Consider the following 20,911-nt stretch of genomic DNA (forward strand, 5'->3'; position numbering starts at 1 on the left):
TCTGTTTATTTTTTATTTTTTGTGTTATTTAAAGGCATTTAAATTCAGGTTTTTGTTTGGTTTAAGACACTGCAGGACAATTCAAACACATAAAAGGTCAAATTCAGCCTATAGGTTCGTACTTTACAAAGTACGGAAAGGAAGCAATGATATGTGTGAGGACTCCTGGGATTCGTATAAGAAGTCAGATGTGTCTAAGGGAAGAATGTACCTTCTGGATATACCTGCCAAGACTGGTGACCTCCCCACCTCAACTGTGCTGCTGCAACTCACTGACTGGAAGTGTGGTGTGCCCAAACAATTTGTAATAAATAACACAAAGTACTGACATCATGATGTATTTACTTCTTTTGTGACTCATTTTTAAAATACATAAATTAATGGAAGATTAAAGTTGATCCCCGGGACACCTTGGTGGCTCAGCGGTTAAGCAGATGCCTTCAGCTCAAGGCGTGGTCCTGGTGTTCAGGGATCGAGCCCCACATCGGGCTCCCTGCATGGAACCTGCTTCTCCCTCTGCCTATGTCTCTGCTTCTCTCTGTGTCTCTCATGAATAAATAAATAAAATATTTATTTTTAAAAAAATAAAATCTTAAATATAAAGTTTATCCCCCAAAATAATGTCATTCTCACTTCTATACCATAAAGGAAGTGGGATAACTAGTGAGGAAAAAAATAAAACATAGGGGAGAGTGACCTAAGTGTGACAGGCTTGTGTGTCTTCAACTGGGTCATAGGGGAATAAGGTTACACATCACTGCTCAGGCCAAGAGTAACAAGTATAGAGATAGTGTGGCAGCTGGCCTTAGTTCTTCTAAACACCTAGGTTGGAATAAGTGAATTTTAGGAGCTTTTTCCTTTTCAACATTTACAAGATATTTTATAGTCCGAAAAGGGTACAACACAGGGGGCTTCAACAATACTGATCCTCCTATTTATTATTCAGCTGGGTGGTAGGTACATGAATGTCTTTTTTAGTACTCATAGTTTTTATGCTTAACGATTCATAATAAAACTGCTATAAAAAAATCTTATTGTAAATCCTGTTCTCTGCTTCGAGAAAACCCTAGTAGGAAAGAAAGGCTGCAGGAAAGGCAGGCAAGCAGAATTAGAGTGAAAATATCTTCCCATTTAGTCTTACTCTATTTTGATGCCAACTAGAACCTTGATACTGACAAGAATAAAGCGGCATTTCACATTTCAGTCTGATTTTATGAGGACTTAAAATAATGAAGTAAGCGGTGTATGTATAGTTGACCCTTGAACAATGTTGAAAATGCAGTTGAAAATCTGTGTATAACTTTTGACTCTCCAAAACTTAACTACTAACAGCCTACCAGATGACTGGAAGCCTTACTGATAACATAAACAGTTCAGTAACACATATTTTATGTTACATGTATTATATACTGTATTATAAGTAAAGTAAGCTAGAGAAAAGAAAATGTAAGAAAATCATGAGAATATATTTACAGGACTGTATTTACTGAAAAAAAAATTTCATGTAAGTAAACCCATGCAATACAAACATGTGTTGTTTAAGGGTCAACTGTATATACTACATATATATACAAGCCTTCAAAAGTTATATTTGAAATTTTTGTTTAATATCAAGGCAAAGTTTCCAAATATTAGATATATCTTATCTCTAAAGAAGTCTAGTTAGAAGACAAAATACAATGTTTCCTTGAAAAGAAACTTTGTATTGCTGTATAAATGATGAAAAGTATATAATCTTTAGCTAACATTTTATCACCTGGTGGTCGGTTTGAAAATTCTGGCAGTTTAGGGCCCGAGTTGTCCAAGTTAATTCCTTGTTCTCCTGGCAATGACTGCTGATCGGCCTCTTCCAGCCCAGCTGGGCGAGTATCTGGAGTACTAAAAAATAAATTACACATTTGAGAGTAAGTTGCATAGTTTATACATGCAAGTAGCTTAACCTCTTACCTATTTCTGAAGAACTAAAATCTGTTTGCATTATCAACCTTACCATCACTTACATCTCTCTAGTTTGATATTAATATTTGGCATAAAAATAATCCAGCAATTTCATTAAATAAAATCTACTTAATTTAATAGTATGGCTATTTACTCAAAGTGCTTTCTACAAATTTCTGACATAATAATTTTCATGTCATCATCCATTCCTTAGATGTTTTAAGACCTCATCATAGTTTGGGTTATCAACATTATAAAGTACTGTTTCTGTGAAACCACCCTATCTTTGGTGTAGTTATCAATGTGAACCAGGAAGTCCAGATTATTTCTTTTTTTGTAGATAATTCATCACACCTTGCAAGAAGTTGTAGGTTAGCTGATAAAAATGGTATTCAGAGAATAAAGATGGAGAATGCTAGAACAAAGCTAAGTAACTCTGCTGAATGAATATTTGCAGACATCCCCTTGGCTTTGGGATGCTTTCATTTTTACCTGGTTTAGTGGGGGGAAAAGAAATGAAAAAAAATGTTACTACTAACACCTAAATTCTCAAAGAACCAGCATGCTCAATACCATTTGGTTTGCAATCTTATTCGTAGCTGCACCTTTCTTCCTTATCATTAGTTTCTCTTTGCCCTGATGTTGATCACCCACTTTTAGATGGCATTTGATCTCATTATATTCTGTATAGTTTCTAAGCCTTACGTTAAATCCATTTTAAAAAGTCCTAGTACAAGGCAATTTAGAACTTGAAGGGGGTCCTTTAGCACATCAAGATGCCTACATCAATTTGTTCCTCCTATGACTTCTCTATCATTTCAAATTATAAGGATACTGTAGGTCTCTACTTTCATGGAATTATACTGCTAAAAAAACCCCTCAGATATCTGGTCCAGCTACCTCATGTTAGGGATTAGAAAACAAAGGCCCAGAGAGGTTTAAGAAGCCCATGGTACTACAGTGAGCTACTGGTAGAGTTAGGAGCAGGTATTCTTATAACTACTGTCTCCCTTTCCTAGTAGCCCTGATGCTATATAAGGCCCTTTTCACAATTTCTAGCCCCAAGAAGTAAGCAATCTCCCTCAGGGCTGATGAAGACAGCTAAAATACATACTAACAACAACTGAATAACCTTGCAATTTTACTCCTAGATACTGAAAGGAATAAACAGCCTCCTAGGATAGCAGGTTGATAGCAGTTAAATAATTCAACTTAGAAAGAGCTACTAGAAAAATTAGATAATTACAGGTCTTCTGAAGTCTGAATTCAGGAAAATATAGTTTTTTTTTTAAATATAGTTTGTTAATATAGTTATGGACTTTTGTAAGATTCAAGAACCAGCAAGTATGGTATAATATTAGAGTACAATCAGAGAAATATTGTGGGAAGGCTTGGAGACAGTCGGTTTTATATTGAACATTTATGGTTGTTTAAACTCTCCCAAAGTTCTAGCAATTTGTTTCAATCAACCCTTTTATATTCATTAGTCACTATTCCCTATTAACAAGAGCCTCTGAATTCCAATTTTATGATTAAAGGCAGAAAATCCAGTTTAATCAATACTCCTTCTGGAAACATTTTATCAAAGCCAAAAACATGACTAACAACTAGCTTATAGACATGACACATAAATTAATTTCCCTCCTGCTGTGATCTTGCAAAAGAACTCACCTGGAGAACCTTTACTTAAATGGGAACTGATTTAAAAGGTCCAATCAACCTAAAAAGAGGTTTTAAGCTTCTAGGGATGATTGCCCCCCGCCCTTTTTAAAAAACAAAATGGAGATCCTTAAAAGGAAAGGTATCTGTATAAAAATTCATTTATTTATTTATTTAATTAATCACTTATTTATTTATTTATTTTACAGTGGACTCCATGCTGGGCCCAAGCTGTCCAAGTTAATTCTTTGTTACCTCCATGTCCTTGGGCATGGAGCCCAACACAGGACTTGAATTCATGACCCTGAGATTAAGACCTGAGCTGAGATTAAGACCAGATGCTTAACCTGCTGAGCCACTCAGGTGACCCATCTATTTTTTATTTTTAAAGATTTTATTTATTTTTTCCCCACGCCCCTAAGGATTTTATTTTTAAGTAATCTCTACACCCAACCTGGGGCTTGAACTCATGACCCTGAGATAAAGAGCTGCATGTTCTACTGGCTGAGCTTTCCAAGCATCCTGAAAGAACTATTTCTATTTGAGACAGCAGGGGGTCTCCATAAATTGCTTTCATTTCTAAAACATACTTGGCCTTTCTTGCTCCCCAACAGCCATTACAAGCCTGAAGTGCTTTGTGGAGGTGCAATGTGGTAGCACTGGCTACTTTTCAATTTCTGTGTGCCACAATCCCCCTGAAACTCCATGTAACAGTCAATTGCAGTGTATGAACCTTGTCTGAATCCTTATTTGAACAAACTATAAAAAAAGAATTAAGATAATTTGAGAAATCTGAACACTGAATATGTGAGAATATGAGGGTAGTATTAGTTTTTCTATGTGTTAGTGGTATTCATTAAAAAAAAAAAAAAAAAAAAAAAAACCACAACCAATAACCATCGTTATCTTTCAGAGATACATAGGTACTGAAATAGTTACAGTCGTATTTGCTTTAAAATAATCAAAAAGGTAATGGGGAGATAAAGGCAAGATAGACTATGAGCTGATAATTGTTGAAGCACAGGGATTTCATATTGTTCTCATTTTATATGTTTAAAATTTTTCATCAAAAAAAGTTGTCCACAAAGAAATAAATAAGATTTGAGGTGAAACTATCACAACCTACTTTAGATCTTGCTGACTATTTTTCTTCTTCCGAGGGGGTTTCTTCTTCTTCGGTTTATTTGCGTTGGTATTATTTTGCTTATTGTTTACCCCAAAATGGCCTGCAGAGATGTCACTTTGCAATAAGTTGACCAACAATGGGCTTGTTAGTGTGACATCCTTATTGACTGGAAAGCCTGGATTCTGACCACAGGACATCTGATTTCCATTGGGTGCTCCACTGAAAGGTGCATTGAAAGGCATCCCATGGCCTGAGAAGTGGTTTCCCGAGGCACTGTTGCCCTGCATGGCCTGCACGTGGGGGGGAACCATGTTGCTTTGTTGCATGCTAACATCAGGCATCATCTGAGACAAACTGACATCACTGTTTGCTGTAGTAGCAGGATCACCATGCTGCTGGGCCATGTGTGGGCTGGGCCCTGGTGGTCGCAAGACCTGCCCCTGAATCCCCATAACCTGAGATGGACTGTTGTTCACAGGCCCTTGCTGTGGCAGCATCTGTCCTGATATCTGTCCCGTAAACTGCACCATGTTTCCTTGCATGTTTGGAGTTGGTCCCCTCATTATCTGTGCTGGTCCCGGCATGACACTGGATTGGTTCTGAGTGTTAAACTGTTGCTTATTCCCCTGCATCTGATTGGTCATTATCTGTTCTATCATTGGGTTCTGTTGGAGTAAAACTTGCCCCTGAGGCCCCATCATCTGGTTATGGGGTGCCATCATTTGTGGGCCCTGCTGGGGAAGAATCTGTTTGGGTGGGGTCATCCTTTGGGGCGAGGGCCCAAGATTTTGGCTTTGAGGGTTCACCATCATCTGGCCCTGAGGCATAAGCTGGGCCCTTGAAAGGATCATAGGGTTCTGAGGGTTCAAGGTTCCTTGTTGCTGGACCATCTGGCCCTGGGAGGGCACAATCTGCTGGTGCATGCTCATCAGCTGAGACGGTGGGCCCTGCTGAGGCTGGCCTTGCATGTTGCTCAGGTTCACCTGAGGAACCCCAGAACTACCAGCCTGCTGGCTGTTCATGTTGCCATGAATTCCCATGAGGCTGGGCTGCATCATATTTGGTGGCCCATGGGACACCTGCATCTGGTTTTGAGGAGGACCAGCTCCTTGGCCACCTAAAAAAAGAAAAAGAGAGGACAGTTTCAGAAAGAAATAGTCATTGATATTAAGATATTCAAATTATTAATTGGAAAAACATCCCTTATACCCATATGTCCACTGACCAACAAAAACATATATGCTGTGCTTGACATATTTTCTGTGGCTTTTCTAAGTATGGAGATATGACTGTGGAATGATTGTTCACATCCTCAATGTTTCTTTACTCCTATTTGGTACTTAAAGATAACATTTTGAAGATGAATAGCTTACTTTCTCTTTCAGATTAAATAAAGAGAAAGGCAGCATCTAATTGTTTAAAACTGACATGTAGCTACTTTAAGGTGAAAAAAATTAATGAAAAGCACTGTAGGCTAGTGAAATAAGCTCTGCTTTAGATTAGTCTAGGAAACAATGATGTGATGCATTCTCTTAGGAAAACCTTGACAATGTTGAAAAGACATTAAAAATGCTTCCTGGAAAGTGAATGACTCTGAAAGATTATATGTGTGGTATCTGGATGTTGCATGTGAAAGAAGAGAAGACCTAGTATGTCCTGAGGACAGGTCTTCTCTGTCCTGATATGGTAAAAATTAATCCTAATTTGGAAACTGAGCCGCTGGTGGGACTCAACTGACAGACAACCCAGAAGATGCAGGCAGAGAACAGTTAATAAGGGATGTTAAGGGCAGCCCGGGTAGCTCAGCAGTTTAGCACCACCTTCAGCCCAGGGTGTGATCCTGGGGACCGGGGATCGAGTCCCATGTCAGGCTCCCTGCATGGAGCCTGCTTCTCCCTCTGCCTGTGTGTGTCTCTGCCTCCCTCTCTCTCTCTCTCTCTCTCTCAAGAATAAATAAATAAAATCTTAAAAAAAAAATAAGGGATGTTAAAACTTTACTGACACTCCCCTGTGGCAGTCCTTGGTCGATCACATGGGACATGTCCTACTCTTCTCTTTATTTCTAATATATTTTATTTATTTTTCTTTATTTCTAATTTAGACACTGGCTTCCTGCAGTTTTTTCTTATTGTTGGGTCTTTGGGATATTCCTATAGTTGCTTGCATTATCTCCCTGGTTTTAATGAATAACCCTCTAGATTATTTTATTTCTCTTTTTATTTGTCACTTTAGAGTGAGAACTAGAAAGTGGCAGCCATAATGAAGTTATGAGATCAGTCCAAGCTCCAGCCAGGGAGGCAGGTGACAAACTATCCTTTGTTCACATTACCCAGAGTTTTTCTGAACCCCAAAGAAGATTTTCTAAACTAGCCTTATAAATTCTTTTTAAAAAATTATTTTATTTTAATTTTTTTGAGAAAGTGAACCAGGTAAGGGGCAGAGGGAAATAGAGAATCCCTAGCAGGCTCCATGGGAGCCTGGGCTTGATCCCACGACTCAAGCAAAATCAAGAGTCAGATGCTCCAGTGACTGAGCTACCCAGATGCCCCCAGCCTTAGAAACTCTTAACTTGAACTCCATGGCCATTGTATATACTACACACACTGTATGCAAGTGTATAGTCATTCAATCAATAATTATTTGAGTACCTAATATGTACAAGACACTTTTGGTGCTAAGGTAATATCAGTAAACAAGATAGACCAAATCCCTGATTCTTTGGAGTAAGCAAGAGACAGTAACAGGCAGAAAAGCATTTTTTCAGGAAGAAGTAAAAGCTAACAAGAGAAATAAAGTAGGGTAAGAGAACAGAAAATGAGAAACAAGAGTAGGACTGTCTTATGATAAATAGAGAAAGCTGCCTTTCTCTTTATTCCACATGCAATATGTGCATGTGGAAGGCACCATATAAAGATATAAAATAGCTGGTGCTTGGGTGGAAGAATTATTAATGATTTTATTGCTTTTTTATAACTTCCTATAAAACTCATGAATTCACATAACTCAGGAATGCAGTTTTGCATTAACAGATGGGGAAAGTCAAATAGACTGCCCTACTCTTCTCTTACCCTTCAAAAAATAGTCTGAACTTTTTAAAAAATTAAGTTAGAATTTTTCTTGCTCCTCAGTGATTTACAATTAGAGTTGGAACCATATAACTAAATTAACTCCAAGTAGGGATGGGGAGTTCTCCACAGAAAATTTTTGTACTACTTCAGTCCAAACTGCCTAAATGAGAAAGGACAAGAAGATTAGTCATGTGACCTAAGCAACCAGAAACTTGAGGTCTGGGCACATACATACTGCTTTATAAATTTGTTTTAGCCATTCTGCTCCATTGTATTTCTTCTCCAAAATTTCTTCTTATATACACTATTGGCATTAAATCTATATTAATATATCTATTAATCTATATTAAAGCTATATTGATTGAGTCTGGTTTTCAAACACCTGGCTAAATAAAGCACAGAAAACAAACCTGCATGCTGGACATTTTGATTTGCTTGCAGCTGAGGGGCTCCTGAATTCCCAGGGGTGGTTGCTGTGGTCGAAGGCACCTGACCTTGCATAAAGTTCGGATTGGCCTGTCCTGCTGAGAAGCCAGGTGGGAGGCGTTTAGGCATTCCTTAATAGAAAACAATGAGTAAGGCAGTTACCTAGCAAATTTATACTCTTGCTTAGATGTGGAATGAATAAGGAAGGATGAGCTGCATGAAGTCTCCACTGGCTTAGCTCTCTGTCACACTGGTAGGATCTTTAATAATAAGGTTGGGAAAGATGGTTAAAAAAATCAACACAATCTCTTACATGAGCATTGTCAAGATGAAAAATAAATACTAAAAATTTACACTTAGAACATGCCAAGGAAGAGATGGCAATCTGCTCCCTAAATGTGATCTGAGGCCACGTCACAGCAAGGTTTAGGGCTCACTTTTCGCTATAATACAACAGACCCCAAAACTTTACATACTTTCACACAGGCACCAAAGGAATATGCTAAATTCTCTTATATTCAAACAAATTGATCAAAAGTACTATAAAACAAAGAGCTGGGTCCTGATATTAATAATAGGTGATTTTTTTCCATTAAGGGAAATGGATGACAATCTCCTTTGTGGAGATTTTCCTCCAATATTGTGCTTGTCTCTTGGGAAGAGATAGGAGATTAGAAACAATCTATAGGAGGAGCTTCAAAGTGAAGCTATCATCATCATGCCTTCCCCTTTTAAGGTTTGTTGTAATTCCAACAGCTATGGTACCAAAAGCCATGCTCTAATGGAATCTTACAAACGTACTACTTCCTTTTATATGAAAGTTTAATTTCAGAAAATAGATCTGTAAGAAGCAGGATCTCAGAACCCACTCATTGTTTATAATGTAGGCCTTGATGTGGCCAGATCACCTAGGTGAGCACATCATCTGCTCTATGAAAGCATCAAGACCTAAAGCTCACTTAAAAAATTTTGTATTAGTCCATTTATTTTTAAGGACCAAATTTTCAATGTCCTGAAAAACACTTTGTAGACAAATATGCATTTGTCCTTTCTTTAGCAGTGACAAGTCCCCATTTGCATGCTTCCACTGTAATTAAATCAGTAATCACATTTGCAGGAGGGACTACCCAGCTTCCACTGATCCAGGGCTAGATGCCCAGAACAGTGAAGTTTGGAACTAAAACATTCTTGCATTTTCTAAAAACTTCTTAGGATTCAAATATTATAGCCTGCAGGTCAGCAAAATTAATTACAAGAGAGTGAAAAGACTGATGAGCAACTTAATTTCACCAGAAACCATGAGAACATGCCTTTGCTATGTTGCACTGAAGATGCAAGGGTTTTTTTTCTGGGTAGGCAATGGGTGTCTTTTGGTGGGGACATGTTTATCAGATGACAGTATTACTGACACTCTCTATACCTTACTGAAAAGCTCCAAGCACATTCATGTGCACTAGATCAATGATTAATAAGAATAAATAATAAACATGGAGATGGATAAGTTTTACTGTAATCGTTTTACCTCTCACACATTAAGCTCCATTGCTTTTTCTTCATACAAGAGGCACCTTACAAAATAAATAAATAAATCTCCTTTAGGTATAACTGGTGGAATTCCCTCTCTAAGGAGCAGGCATTGGCATTATAAAACTATAAAAGTTAATGATTTCTGAACTTACTCCCCTTTAACACTTTAATCAAATATAACAAATACCATGCTTACTACTTTACTAAGATTATCAAAATTGGAAACTTGAAGGGACTTTTCCCCAAAGACCCTGTATTTATCTTTTCATTTTTGCTCTATTCCATAATCTTAATTTTTTTCAACAGCTGAATAGTTTAAGCTAATAAAATGCATGTTTCTTCTGGACATCTTAATTTACTAGTCCAAGATCAAGTAAAAATAATTTGAAAAACAAAATGGAAATCTCTATATTGAATTTTACCTGCATTTTTATCCAGAGGGCTAGCTTAAATGTAACCAGTAAGATGCTGCATAATATATCAAGTTAACTAATTTATATTAAGTGTCACCACTATATCCACAAAGCCAAATAATTATATCCTCCCTCCATTAACTCTAAATACTGAAGTTCTATTAAGATCTATCTCTAGTAAATTTACCAACACAAATAGCTTCAGTGTTCCTCACCTCCTAGGCCTGGATGTAAACTCTGTGGCCCCTGGTTTGGTGGTTGCTGCTGCATCACCATGAAGTTAGGTGGCACATTTCCCTGTTGAACCATAGGATTCCGACCGGGAGAGCTGACGGGCTGCTGAAATCCCTGGGGAAGTGGGTTATTTTGAGGTGGCCTTGGTCCCATCTGCTGCTGAGTTTGGTTAACCGTTGGGGAGGATGCAGGGGATCCCTGCTGGAAGGAGGAAGGTGAGGAGGCAGGAGACTTGTTGGTGAGGTGGGGCTGCTGCAGGGGGGTTGGGACCCTGGAGGGCCCTCCCTGCAAGCTCTTCATCTGAGGAGCTGTGAACTGGCCTGGGTTGCTCATCTGAGGAAAGTTTGTATGGGCTTGTGAGGCTTGCTGGCTGCCAAAGGGATATGGAGGGGGAGGGTGGGAAGGTGTCTGTACCGTGGCTAAGGATGGTCTTGCCTGGAGTTGCTGTTGCATTGGGCCAGGCAAGGGAGCCTTCTTCCACCCTTGGTTTGCAGTCATTGTGCCCAGAGAACCCTGGGCTGGAGGAGGCTGAAGGGCTCCAGAAGGCAGCTGGTTCCAGCCTGGAGGAACAGGCACCTGAGTTGGGGCAGTAAACTGGGGTCGAATTCCCTGTGGCTGTTGCTGCTGATGTTGCTGTGGGGGTCTTGCCTGTAGCTGCTGCTGCTGCTGTTGTTGTTGCTGCTGCTGCTGCTGCTGTTGCTGCTGCTGCAGCTGGGGAAAACCAGTTGGGTTCATTTGTCTGTTCACAGGGACAGGCTGCATTGGGTGGTGCGGGGGAGCTAAAGATCCTGAGGGATGATTCTGTGGCTGTAAATGGAGCCCAGAGAGGAGTGGATCCATTGCATCTGTTTAAAGACAGTCAACAAAGCAATAATTACATTACTACAACCTAGATCTTACAGTAGTAGTCTTAGCAATTCTGCATATAGAGAGCAAAGTCCCCTGGTACCTTCATGAAATGTTTGTGAGCACCTTCTATATGCAAAGCAACATACCAAGATGACAGAAAGAGATTACTGCCTAGAAAGAGTTTATGGTTCAAAAGTGGATATAACAGCATAAAATGCAGACAAGTGTTTTCTAAAGCATATTCTGGGGAACTATGTTTATTAGTGTTGTAAGAAAACAAAACAAAATATAGTCAATTAGTTTTGGTAACAATTGAACCTAACCATCTTAGACAAGTTTCTTTGCTGCAGGACTTTCAGTGCCTCCAACAGGTTAATTCTGAATCTCTAGGAGAGAGGGTAAACAATGATGCCCTTACCAAACTTACTACAGAATTCTCTGCCATGAAGTATTGTGCAGGACTACATAGCCCAAGGTATCCATTTTTAGGAGTGTTGGGTTATAACTGATAAGAGAATGAGAAATTCTGAGAAGGAAATGATGACCTTTAGCTTGAAGAAACAGGAAAGATTTTGTAAAGAATTGGTGGCATACGAATTTGATATCAGGGACAGCTGAATTTTCTAATAATCTCTGCAACTAGGTCCAGCTTCTTCAATCCACAAAGATTAGAGGTCATTACCTGACTGAGAAGCAGGGCGAGGAGTCCTGGGTTGCAGCTCTGAATTGGGGCCTGGTGCCATCATGGAAGATGACACATTTACACTCTGGGGTATCATAACAGTGGCAGGGCTGGTCATCCTTATTAGTCCTAAAGGAAAAAGAAAATCCCTAGAATAGAGTACTGGAATTGGCACATTTGTTTTTAAATTAAATATTTCAAGGATATGAAAAGGTATGGAAAATTTCTGTACCCATCATCTACCTTGTTACGTAACATTTTGCCCCATTCCCTTCAGATACATATATAGACACAGAAGCCCCCCCTTCCTTCCCAATCTCATTCCATTCCCTTTCTTATAACTGGAATTTAATAGTTCCATACATGTTTATCTTTTCTACATATGTAGGTAAACTATAGCATGTTTAGTATGCTTTTAATCTTTGTGTAAGTGGTACCACACTCTGTCTTCTTCAGTTTCCTTTTTTTTTTTTTTTTAATTTTTATTTATTTATGATAGTTACAGAGAGAAAGAGAGGCAGAGACACAGGCAGAGGGAGAAGCAGGCTCCATGCACCGGGAGCCCGATGTGGGATTCGATCCTGGGTCTCCAGGATCGCGCCCTGGGCCAAAGGCAGGCGCCAAACCGCTGCGCCACCCAGGGATCCCTTCAGTTTCCTTTTTCACTTAATATTACTTTTTGAGATCCATCCATCTGGACTGCTATAACGGTGATCTATTTTACAGAACCCAGGGATCCCTGGGTTTAAATGTTTAGTAAACTCACATGGAAAACTATTGGGGCCTGGGTTATATAACTGATTCCTAGGAAGACAGATTTTTAATTATTTCAATTTCTTAAATAGTTACAGATTTTTCAAGTTTTCTTACAATCAGTTTTGGTTAAATTATATTTTCAAGAAAATTGTCCGGGCACCTGGGTGGCTCAGTGGTTGAGCATCTGCTCTTGGCTGAGGTCATGATCCCGGGGTCCCAGGATGGAGTCCCCACATCAAGCTCCCTGCAGGGAGCCTGCTCCTCCCTCTGCCTATGTCTCTGCCTCTCATGAATAAATAAATAAAATAAAATAAATTGTTAATTTTCTGACACTTTAAAATTTATTAGCATGAAGTTATTCACAACTTTTTTCCATTTTGAGAAATAATTCATATATTATAAAATTTGCCCTTTTGAAGTATACACTTCCCCCACCCCCCCTTCTTTACATTGCTTATGCCTTCTCTTTTTAAAATTTGACCATGTTCATCAGTTTTAATTATTTTTTTCAAAGAAACATCTTTGGTTTTGTTCTTTTATTTTTTTAAAGACTTTATTCATGAGAGACACAGAGAGAGGGAGAGAGGCAGAGACACAGGCAGAGGGAGAAGCAGGTTCCATGCAGGGAGCCCAACTCTGGACTTGATCCTGGGACTCCAAGATTAGGCCCTGGGCTGAAGGTGGCACTAAGCCGCTGAGCCACCTGGGCTGCCCTGTTTTGTTTTTTTAATACTTCACTTATCTCTGCTCTTATATTTATTTCTTTCCTCCTAAATTATTACTACTCTGCTATTCTTCTCAATTCTTAGATCAGACACTTAGCTTAATTTTCAATTCATGCTCTGCTCTGACACAGTTATTGGAGGGCTTAAATTTTCTTCCACATGCAATATTGGCTACATCTTACAAATTTTGAGACATACTATTTTCATTATTCCATTTTTTAAAAAGATTATTTATTTACTCATGAGAGACACAGAGAAGAGGCAAAGAGACACAGGCAGAGGGAGAAGCAGGCTCCCTGCGGGGAGCCCAATATGAGACTTGACCCTGGGACTCCAGGACCATGCCCTGGGCTGAAGGCAGACACTCAATCGCTGAGCTACCCAGGCGTACCACTCATTATTCCATTTTAATTATTCTTTGCTATCCATCATGACTGCTTTTTAAAAAATCGTGCATAGGGGATACCTGGGTGGCTCAGTGGTTTAGTGCTTGCCTTTGGCCCAGGGCGTGATCCCGGAGTCCTGGGATGGAGTCTTGCATCGGGCTCCCGGCATGGAGCCTGCTTCTCCATCTGCCTGTGTCTCTGCCTCTCTCTCCTCTCTCTATGACTATTAGGAATTCAAAAAAAAAAAAAAATCGTGCATATTCAGAATGTATTTTAAATTTTCTAGAAATACGGGATATTTTGATTGTTCGCCACTGACTTAACTGTATTGTGGTCAGAGGAGGGGCAAGATGGCGGAAGAGTAGGGTCCCCAAATCACCTGTCCCAACCAAATTACCTAGAAAACCTTAAAATTATCCTGAAAATTTATGAATTCGGCCTGAGATTTAAAGAGAGAACAACTGGAATGCTACAGTGATAAGAGTTCGTGCTTCTATCAAGGTAGGAAGACGGGGGAAAAAGAAAGAAAGAAAGAAAAGGCCTCCAAGGGGGAGGGGCCCCACGAAGAGCCGGGCTGAGGCGGGGCGAGTGTCCCCAGGCCAGGAGAGCCCCGTCACGGAGAAGCAGGAGCTGCACCAATCTTCCCTGGCGGAAAGGGGCTCGCAGGGAGTGGGAGCAGGACCCCAGGAGGGAGGGGATGCCCTGAGGCTCCCTGGGACAGTAACAGAGCAACTGCGCCGAGCTCCCTAAGGGCTGCAGCGCGCACACGGGACCCGGAGCAGCTCGGAGGGGCTCGGGCGGCGGCTCCGCGGAGGGGGCTGCGGGGCGGGAGCAGCTCGGAGGGGCTCGGGCGGCGGCTCCGCGGAGGGGGCTGCGCGGCCGGAGCACAGGGCCCCAAGACACAGCCCAGGATCCGGCCTCCCCGGGACAGGCAGAGGCCCGGAGGGCCCAGGACCACAAGGACGCCCCTGCCCCGAGCTGAGCAGATCAGCGGCCCCGCCCCGGAGCCTCCAGGCCCTGCAGACCGAGAACTCTGGAGTTACTGCGGGAGCTGAATCCAGGTTTCCAGAGCTGCGGCAGCCACTGGAGTTGTTCCTCCAGGGGCCTCACGGGGTAAACAACCCCCACTGAGCCCTGCACCAGGCAGGGGACAGAGCAGCTCCCCCAAGTGCTAACACCTGAAAATCAGCACAACAGTCCCCTCCCCCAGAAGACCAGCTAGACGGACAAGTTCCAAGGGAAGTCAAGGGACTTAAAGTATACAGAATCAGAAGATACTCCCCCGTGGGTTTTTTGTTTTTTGTTTTTGTTTTGCTTTGCTTTTTGATTTGTTTGCTTCCCCCACCCTTTTTTTCCCTTTCTTTCTTTTTCTTTCTCTTTTTCTTTTTTCTTTCCTTTTTTTTTTTCTTTCTCTTTTCTTTCCTTCTTTCTCTCCTCTCTTTTTCTCCTTTTCCCAATACAACTTGCTTTTTGGCCACTCTGCACTGAGCAAAATGACTAGAAGGAAAACCTCACCTCAAAAGAAAGAATCAGAAACAGTCCTCTCTCCCACAGAGTTACAAAATCTGGATTACAATTCAATGTCAGAAAGGCAATTCAGAAGCACTATTATACAGCTACTGGTGGCTCTAGAAAAAAGCATAAAGGACTCAAGAGACTTCATGACTGCAGAATTTAGAGCTAATCAGGCAGAAATTAAAAATCAATTGAATGAGATGCAATCCAAACTAGAAGTCCTAACGACGAGGGTTAACGAGGTGGAAGAATGAGTAAGTGACATAGAAGACAAGTTGATGGCAAAGAGGGAAACTGAGGAAAAAAGAGACAATTAAAAGACCATGAAGATAGATTAAGGGAAATAAACGACAGCCTGAGGAAGAAAAATCTACGTTTAATTGGTGTTCCCGAGGGCGCCGAAAGGGCCAGAGGGCCAGAATATGTATTTGAACAAATTCTAGCTGAAAACTTTCCTAATCTGGGAAAGGAAACGGGCATTCAGATCCAGGAAATAGAGAGATCCCCCCCTAAAATCAATAAAAACCGTTCAACACCTCGACATTTAATAGTGAAGCTTGCAAATGCCAAAGATAAAGAGAAGATCCTTAAAGCAGCAAGAGACAAGAAATCCCTGACTTTTATGGGGAGGAGTATTAGGGTAACAGCAGACCTCTCCACAGAGACCCGGCAGGCCAGAAAGGGATGGCAGGATATATTCAGGGTCCTAAATGAGAAGAACATGCAACCAAGAATACTTTCTCCAGCAAGGCTCTCATTCAAAATGGAAGGAGAGATAAAGAGCTTCCAAGACAGGCAGGAACTGAAAGAATATGTGACCTCCAAACCAGCTCTGCAAGAAATTTTAAGGGGGACTCTTAAAATTCCCCTTTAAGAAGAAGTTCAGTGGAACAATCCACAAAAACAAGGACTGAATAGATATCATGATGACACTAAACTCATATCTCTCAATAGTAACTCTGAACGTGAACGGGCTTAATGACCCCATCAAAAAGCGCAGGGTTTCAGACTGGATAAAAAAGCAGGACCCATCTATTTGCTGTCTACAAGAGACTCATTTTAGAACAGCCTACAGCCTGAAAATAAAAGGTTGGAGAAAGCCTGAAAATAAAAGGTTGGAGAACCATTTACCATTCAAATGGTCTTCAAAAGAAAGCAGGGGTAGCCATCCTTATATCAGATAAACTAAAATTTACCCCGAAGACTGTAGTGAGAGATGAAGAGGGACACTATCTCATACTTAAAGGATCTATCCAACAAGAGGACTTAACAATCCTCAATATATATGCCCCGAATGTGGGAGCTGCCAAATATATAAATCAATTAATAACCAAAGTGAAGAAATACTTAGATAATAATACACTTATACTTGGTGACTTCAATCTAGCTCTTTCTATACTCGATAGGTCTTCTAAGCACAACATCTCCAAAGAAACGAGAGCTTTAAATGATACACTGGACCAGATGGATTTCACAGATATCTACAGAACTTCACATCCAAACTCAACTGAATACACATTCTTCTCAAGTGCACATGGAACTTTCTCCAGAATAGACCACATACTGGGTCACAAATCGGGTCTGAACCGATACCAAAAGATTGGGATCGTCCCCTGCATATTCTCAGACCATAATGCCTTGAAATTAGAACTAAATCACAACAAGAAGTTTGGAAGGACCTCAAACACGTGGAGGTTAAGGACCATCCTGCTAAAAGATGAAAGGGTCAACCAGGAAATTAAGGAAGAATTAAAAAAGATTCATGGAAACTAATGAGAATGAAGATACAACCGTTCAAAATCTTTGGGATGCAGCAAAAGCAGTCCTAAGGGGGAAATACATTGCAATACAAGCATCCATTCAAAAACTGGATAGAACTCAAATACAAAAGCTAACCTTACACATAAAGGAGCTAGAGAAAAAACAGCAGATAGATCCTACACCCAGGAGAAGATGAGAGTTAATAAAGATTCGAGCAGAACTCAACGAAATCGAGACCAGAAAAACTTTGGAACAGATCAACAGAACCAGGAGTTGGTTCTTTGAAAGAATTAATAAGATAGATAAACCATTAGCCAGCCTTATTAAAAAGAAGAGAGAGAAGACTCAAATTAATAAAATCATGAATGAGAAAGGAGAGATCACTACCAACACCAAGGAAATACAAACGATTTTAAAAACATATTATGAACAGCTATACGCCAATAAATTAGGCAATCTAGAAGAAATGGACGCATTCCTGGAAAGCCACAAACTACCAAAACTGGAACAGGAAGAAATAGAAAACCTGAACAGGCCAATAACCAGGGAGGAAATTGAAGCAGTCATCAAAAACCTCCCAAGACACAAGAGTCCAGGGCCAGATGGCTTCCCAGGGGAATTCTATCAAACGTTTATTTTTTTTTAATTTTTATTTATTTATGATAGTCACACAGAGAGAGAGAGAGAGGCAGAGACACAGGCAGAGGGAGAAGCAGGCTCCATGCACCGGGAGCCCGACGTGGGATTCGATCCCGGGTCTCCAGGACCGTGCCCTGGGCCAAAGGCAGGCGCCAAACCGCTGCGCCACCCAGGGATCCCTCTATCAAACGTTTAAAGAAGAAACCATACCTATTCTCCTAAAACTGGAAAGATAGAAAGAGATGGAGTACTTCCAAATTCGTTCTATGAGGCCAGCATCACCTTAATTCCAAAACCAAAGACCCAACCAAAAAGGAGAATTACAGACCAATATCCCTGATGAACATGGATGCAAAAATTCTCAACAAGATACTGGCCAATAAGATCCAACAGTACATTAAGAAAATTATTCACCATGACCAAGTAGGATTTATCCCTGGGAAAGGCTGGTTCAACACCCGTAAAACAATCAATGTGATTCATCATATCAGCAAGAGAAAAACCAAGAACCATATGATCCTCTCATTAGATGCAGAGAAAGCATTTGACAAAATACAGCATCCATTTCTGATCAAAACTCTTCAGAGTGTAGGGATAGAGGGAACATTCCTCAACATCTTAAAAGCCATCTACGAAAAGCCCACAGCAAATATCATTCTCAATGGGGAAGCACTGGGAGCCTTTCGCCCAAGATCAGGAACAAGACAGGGATGTCCACTCTCACCACTACTATTCAACATAGTACTGGAAGTCCTAGCCTCAGCAATCAGACAACAAAAAGACATTAAAGGCATTCAAATTGGCAAAGAAGTCAAACTCTCCCTCTTCGCCGATGACATGATACTCTACATAGAAAACCCAAAAGCCTCCACCCCAAGATTGCTAGAACTCATACAGCAATTTGGTAGCGTTGCAGGATACAAAATCAATGCCCAGAAATCAGTGGCATTTCTATACACTAACAATGAGCCTGAAGAAAGAGAAATTAAGGAGTCAATCCCATTTACAATTGCACCCAAAAGCATAAGATACCTAGGAATAAACCCAACCAAAGATGTAAAGGATCTATACCCTAAAAACTATAGAACACTTCTGAAAGAAATTGAGGAAGACACAATGAGATGGAAAAATATTCCATGCTCATGGATTGGCAGAATTAATATTGTGAAAATGTCAATGTTACCCATGGCAATATACACGTTTAATGCAATACCTATCAAAATACCATGGACTTTCTTCAGAGAGTTAGAACAAATTATTTTAAGATTTGTGTGGAATCAGAAAAGACCCTGAATAGCCAGGGGAATTTTAAAAAAAGAAAACCATATCTGGGGGCATCACAATGCCAGATTTCAGGTTGTACTACAAAGCTGTGGTCATCAAGACAATGTGGTACTGGCACAAAAACAGACACATAGATCAATGGAACATAATAGAGAACCCGGAAGTGGAACTTTATGGTCAACTAATATTCGATAAAGGAGGAAAGACTATCCGTTGGAAGAAAGACAGTCTCTTCAATAAATGGTGCTGGGAAAATTGGACATCCACATGCAGAAGAATGAAACTAGACCACTCTCTTTCACCATACACAAAGATAAACTCAAAATGGATGAAAGATCTAAATGTGAGACAAGATTCCATCAAAATAAAAAAAAAAACAAAAAACAAAAAAACAAACAAACAAACAAAAGAAAAAAAAAGATTCCATCAAAATCCTAGAGAAGAATACAGGCAACACCCTTTTTGAACTCAGCCACAGTAACTTCTTGCAAGATACATCCACGAAGGCAAAAGAAACAAAAGCAAAAATGAACTATTGGGACTTCATCAAGATAAGAAGCTTTTGCACAGCAAAGGATACAGTCAACAAAACTAAAAGACAACCTACAGAATGGGAGAAGATATTTGCAAATGACATATCAGATAAAGGGCTAGTTTCCAAGATCTATAAAGAACTTATTAAACTCAACACCAAAGAAACAAACAATCCAATCATGAAATGGGCAAAAGACATGAACAGAAATCTCACAGAGGAAGACATAGACATGGCCAACATGCACATGAGAAAATGCTCTGCATCACTTGCCATCAGGGAAATACAAATCAAAACCACAATGAGATACCACCTCACACCAGTGAGAATGGGGAAAATTAACAAGGCAGGAAACCACAAATGTTGGAGAGGATGCGAAGAAAAGGGAACCCTCTTACACTGTTGGTGGGAATGTGAACTGATGCAGCCACTCTGGAAAACTGTGTGGAGGTTCCTCAAAGAGTTAAAAATAGACCTGCCCTACGACCCAGCAATTGCACTGTTGGGGATTTACCCCAAAGATACAGATGCAATGAAACGCAGGGACACCTGCACCCCGATGTTTATAGCAGCAGTGGCCACAATAGCCAAACTGTGGAAGGAGCCTCGGTGTCCATCGAAAGATGAATGGATAAAGAAGATGTGGTTTATGTATACAATGGAATATTACTCAGCCTTTAGAAATGACAAATACCCACCATTTGCTTCAACGTGGATGCTACTGCAGGGTATTATGCTGAGTGAAGTAAGTCAATCGGAGAAGGACAAACATTATATGTTCTCATTCATTTGGGGAATATAAATAATAGTGAAAGGGAATATAAAGGAAGGGAGAAGAAATGTGTGGGAAATATCAGAAAGGGAGACAGAACGTAAAGACTGCTAATTCTGGGAAACGAACTAGGGGTGGTAAAAGGGGAGGAGGGCTGGGGGTGGGAGTGAATGGGTGACGGGCACTGGGGGTTATTCTGTATGTTGGTAAATTGAACACCAATAAAAAATAAATTAAAAAAAACTGTATTGTGGTCAAAGACTATGATCTGTCGATACCAATATTCGTTTATTTGACACAGAGATGGGGCACAAACATAGGCAGAGGGTGAAGCAGGCTGCCTGCAGGGAGCCTGATGTGGGACTCGATCCCAGGACCCTGGGATTATGACCTCACCCGAAGGCAGATGCTCAACCACTGAGCCACCTAGGTGCTCCCCAATATTTGGTATTTACTGAAAGTTGATTTTAGAAAAATACATGATCAATTTGTATAATGTTCCATTTATGCTTGTAAATATTAAGAAATTTTGAATTATATATCCATTATAGTAAACTATCTTATGTTATTCAAGTGTTATCCTTACTAATTTTCAAAATAAGCTCCATACATTAATTAC

At 40.3% G+C, this 20,911-nt stretch overlaps 1 protein-coding gene across 11 annotated transcripts in view; it reads right to left on the reverse strand.

The window, feature by feature from the left end:
• The window catches only part of NCOA6 (nuclear receptor coactivator 6), a 91,143-nt gene that overhangs the window by 23,591 nt on the left and 46,641 nt on the right, over window positions 1-20,911 (reverse strand). For 7 of the 11 annotated variants that reach the window (XM_025469796.3, XM_025469790.3, XM_025469786.3 and 4 more), the window contains 5 exons: window positions 11,923-12,051; window positions 10,373-11,236; window positions 8,202-8,348; window positions 4,724-5,840; window positions 1,757-1,878 (listed from right to left, as the gene is read on the reverse strand). In XM_025469796.3, the coding sequence (XP_025325581.1) occupies window positions 1,757-1,878; window positions 4,724-5,840; window positions 8,202-8,348; window positions 10,373-11,236; window positions 11,923-12,051 (2,379 nt within the window). The remainder of the gene's footprint in view (window positions 1-1,756; window positions 1,879-4,723; window positions 5,841-8,201; window positions 8,349-10,372; window positions 11,237-11,922; window positions 12,052-20,911) is intronic. The other 4 variants (XM_025469793.3, XM_049100547.1, XM_049100545.1 and 1 more) reach the window with 2 other exon arrangements.

Source organism: Canis lupus, chromosome 24, assembly GCF_003254725.2.
Source record: "Canis lupus dingo isolate Sandy chromosome 24, ASM325472v2, whole genome shotgun sequence".
Lineage (NCBI taxonomy): Eukaryota > Metazoa > Chordata > Mammalia > Carnivora > Canidae > Canis > Canis lupus.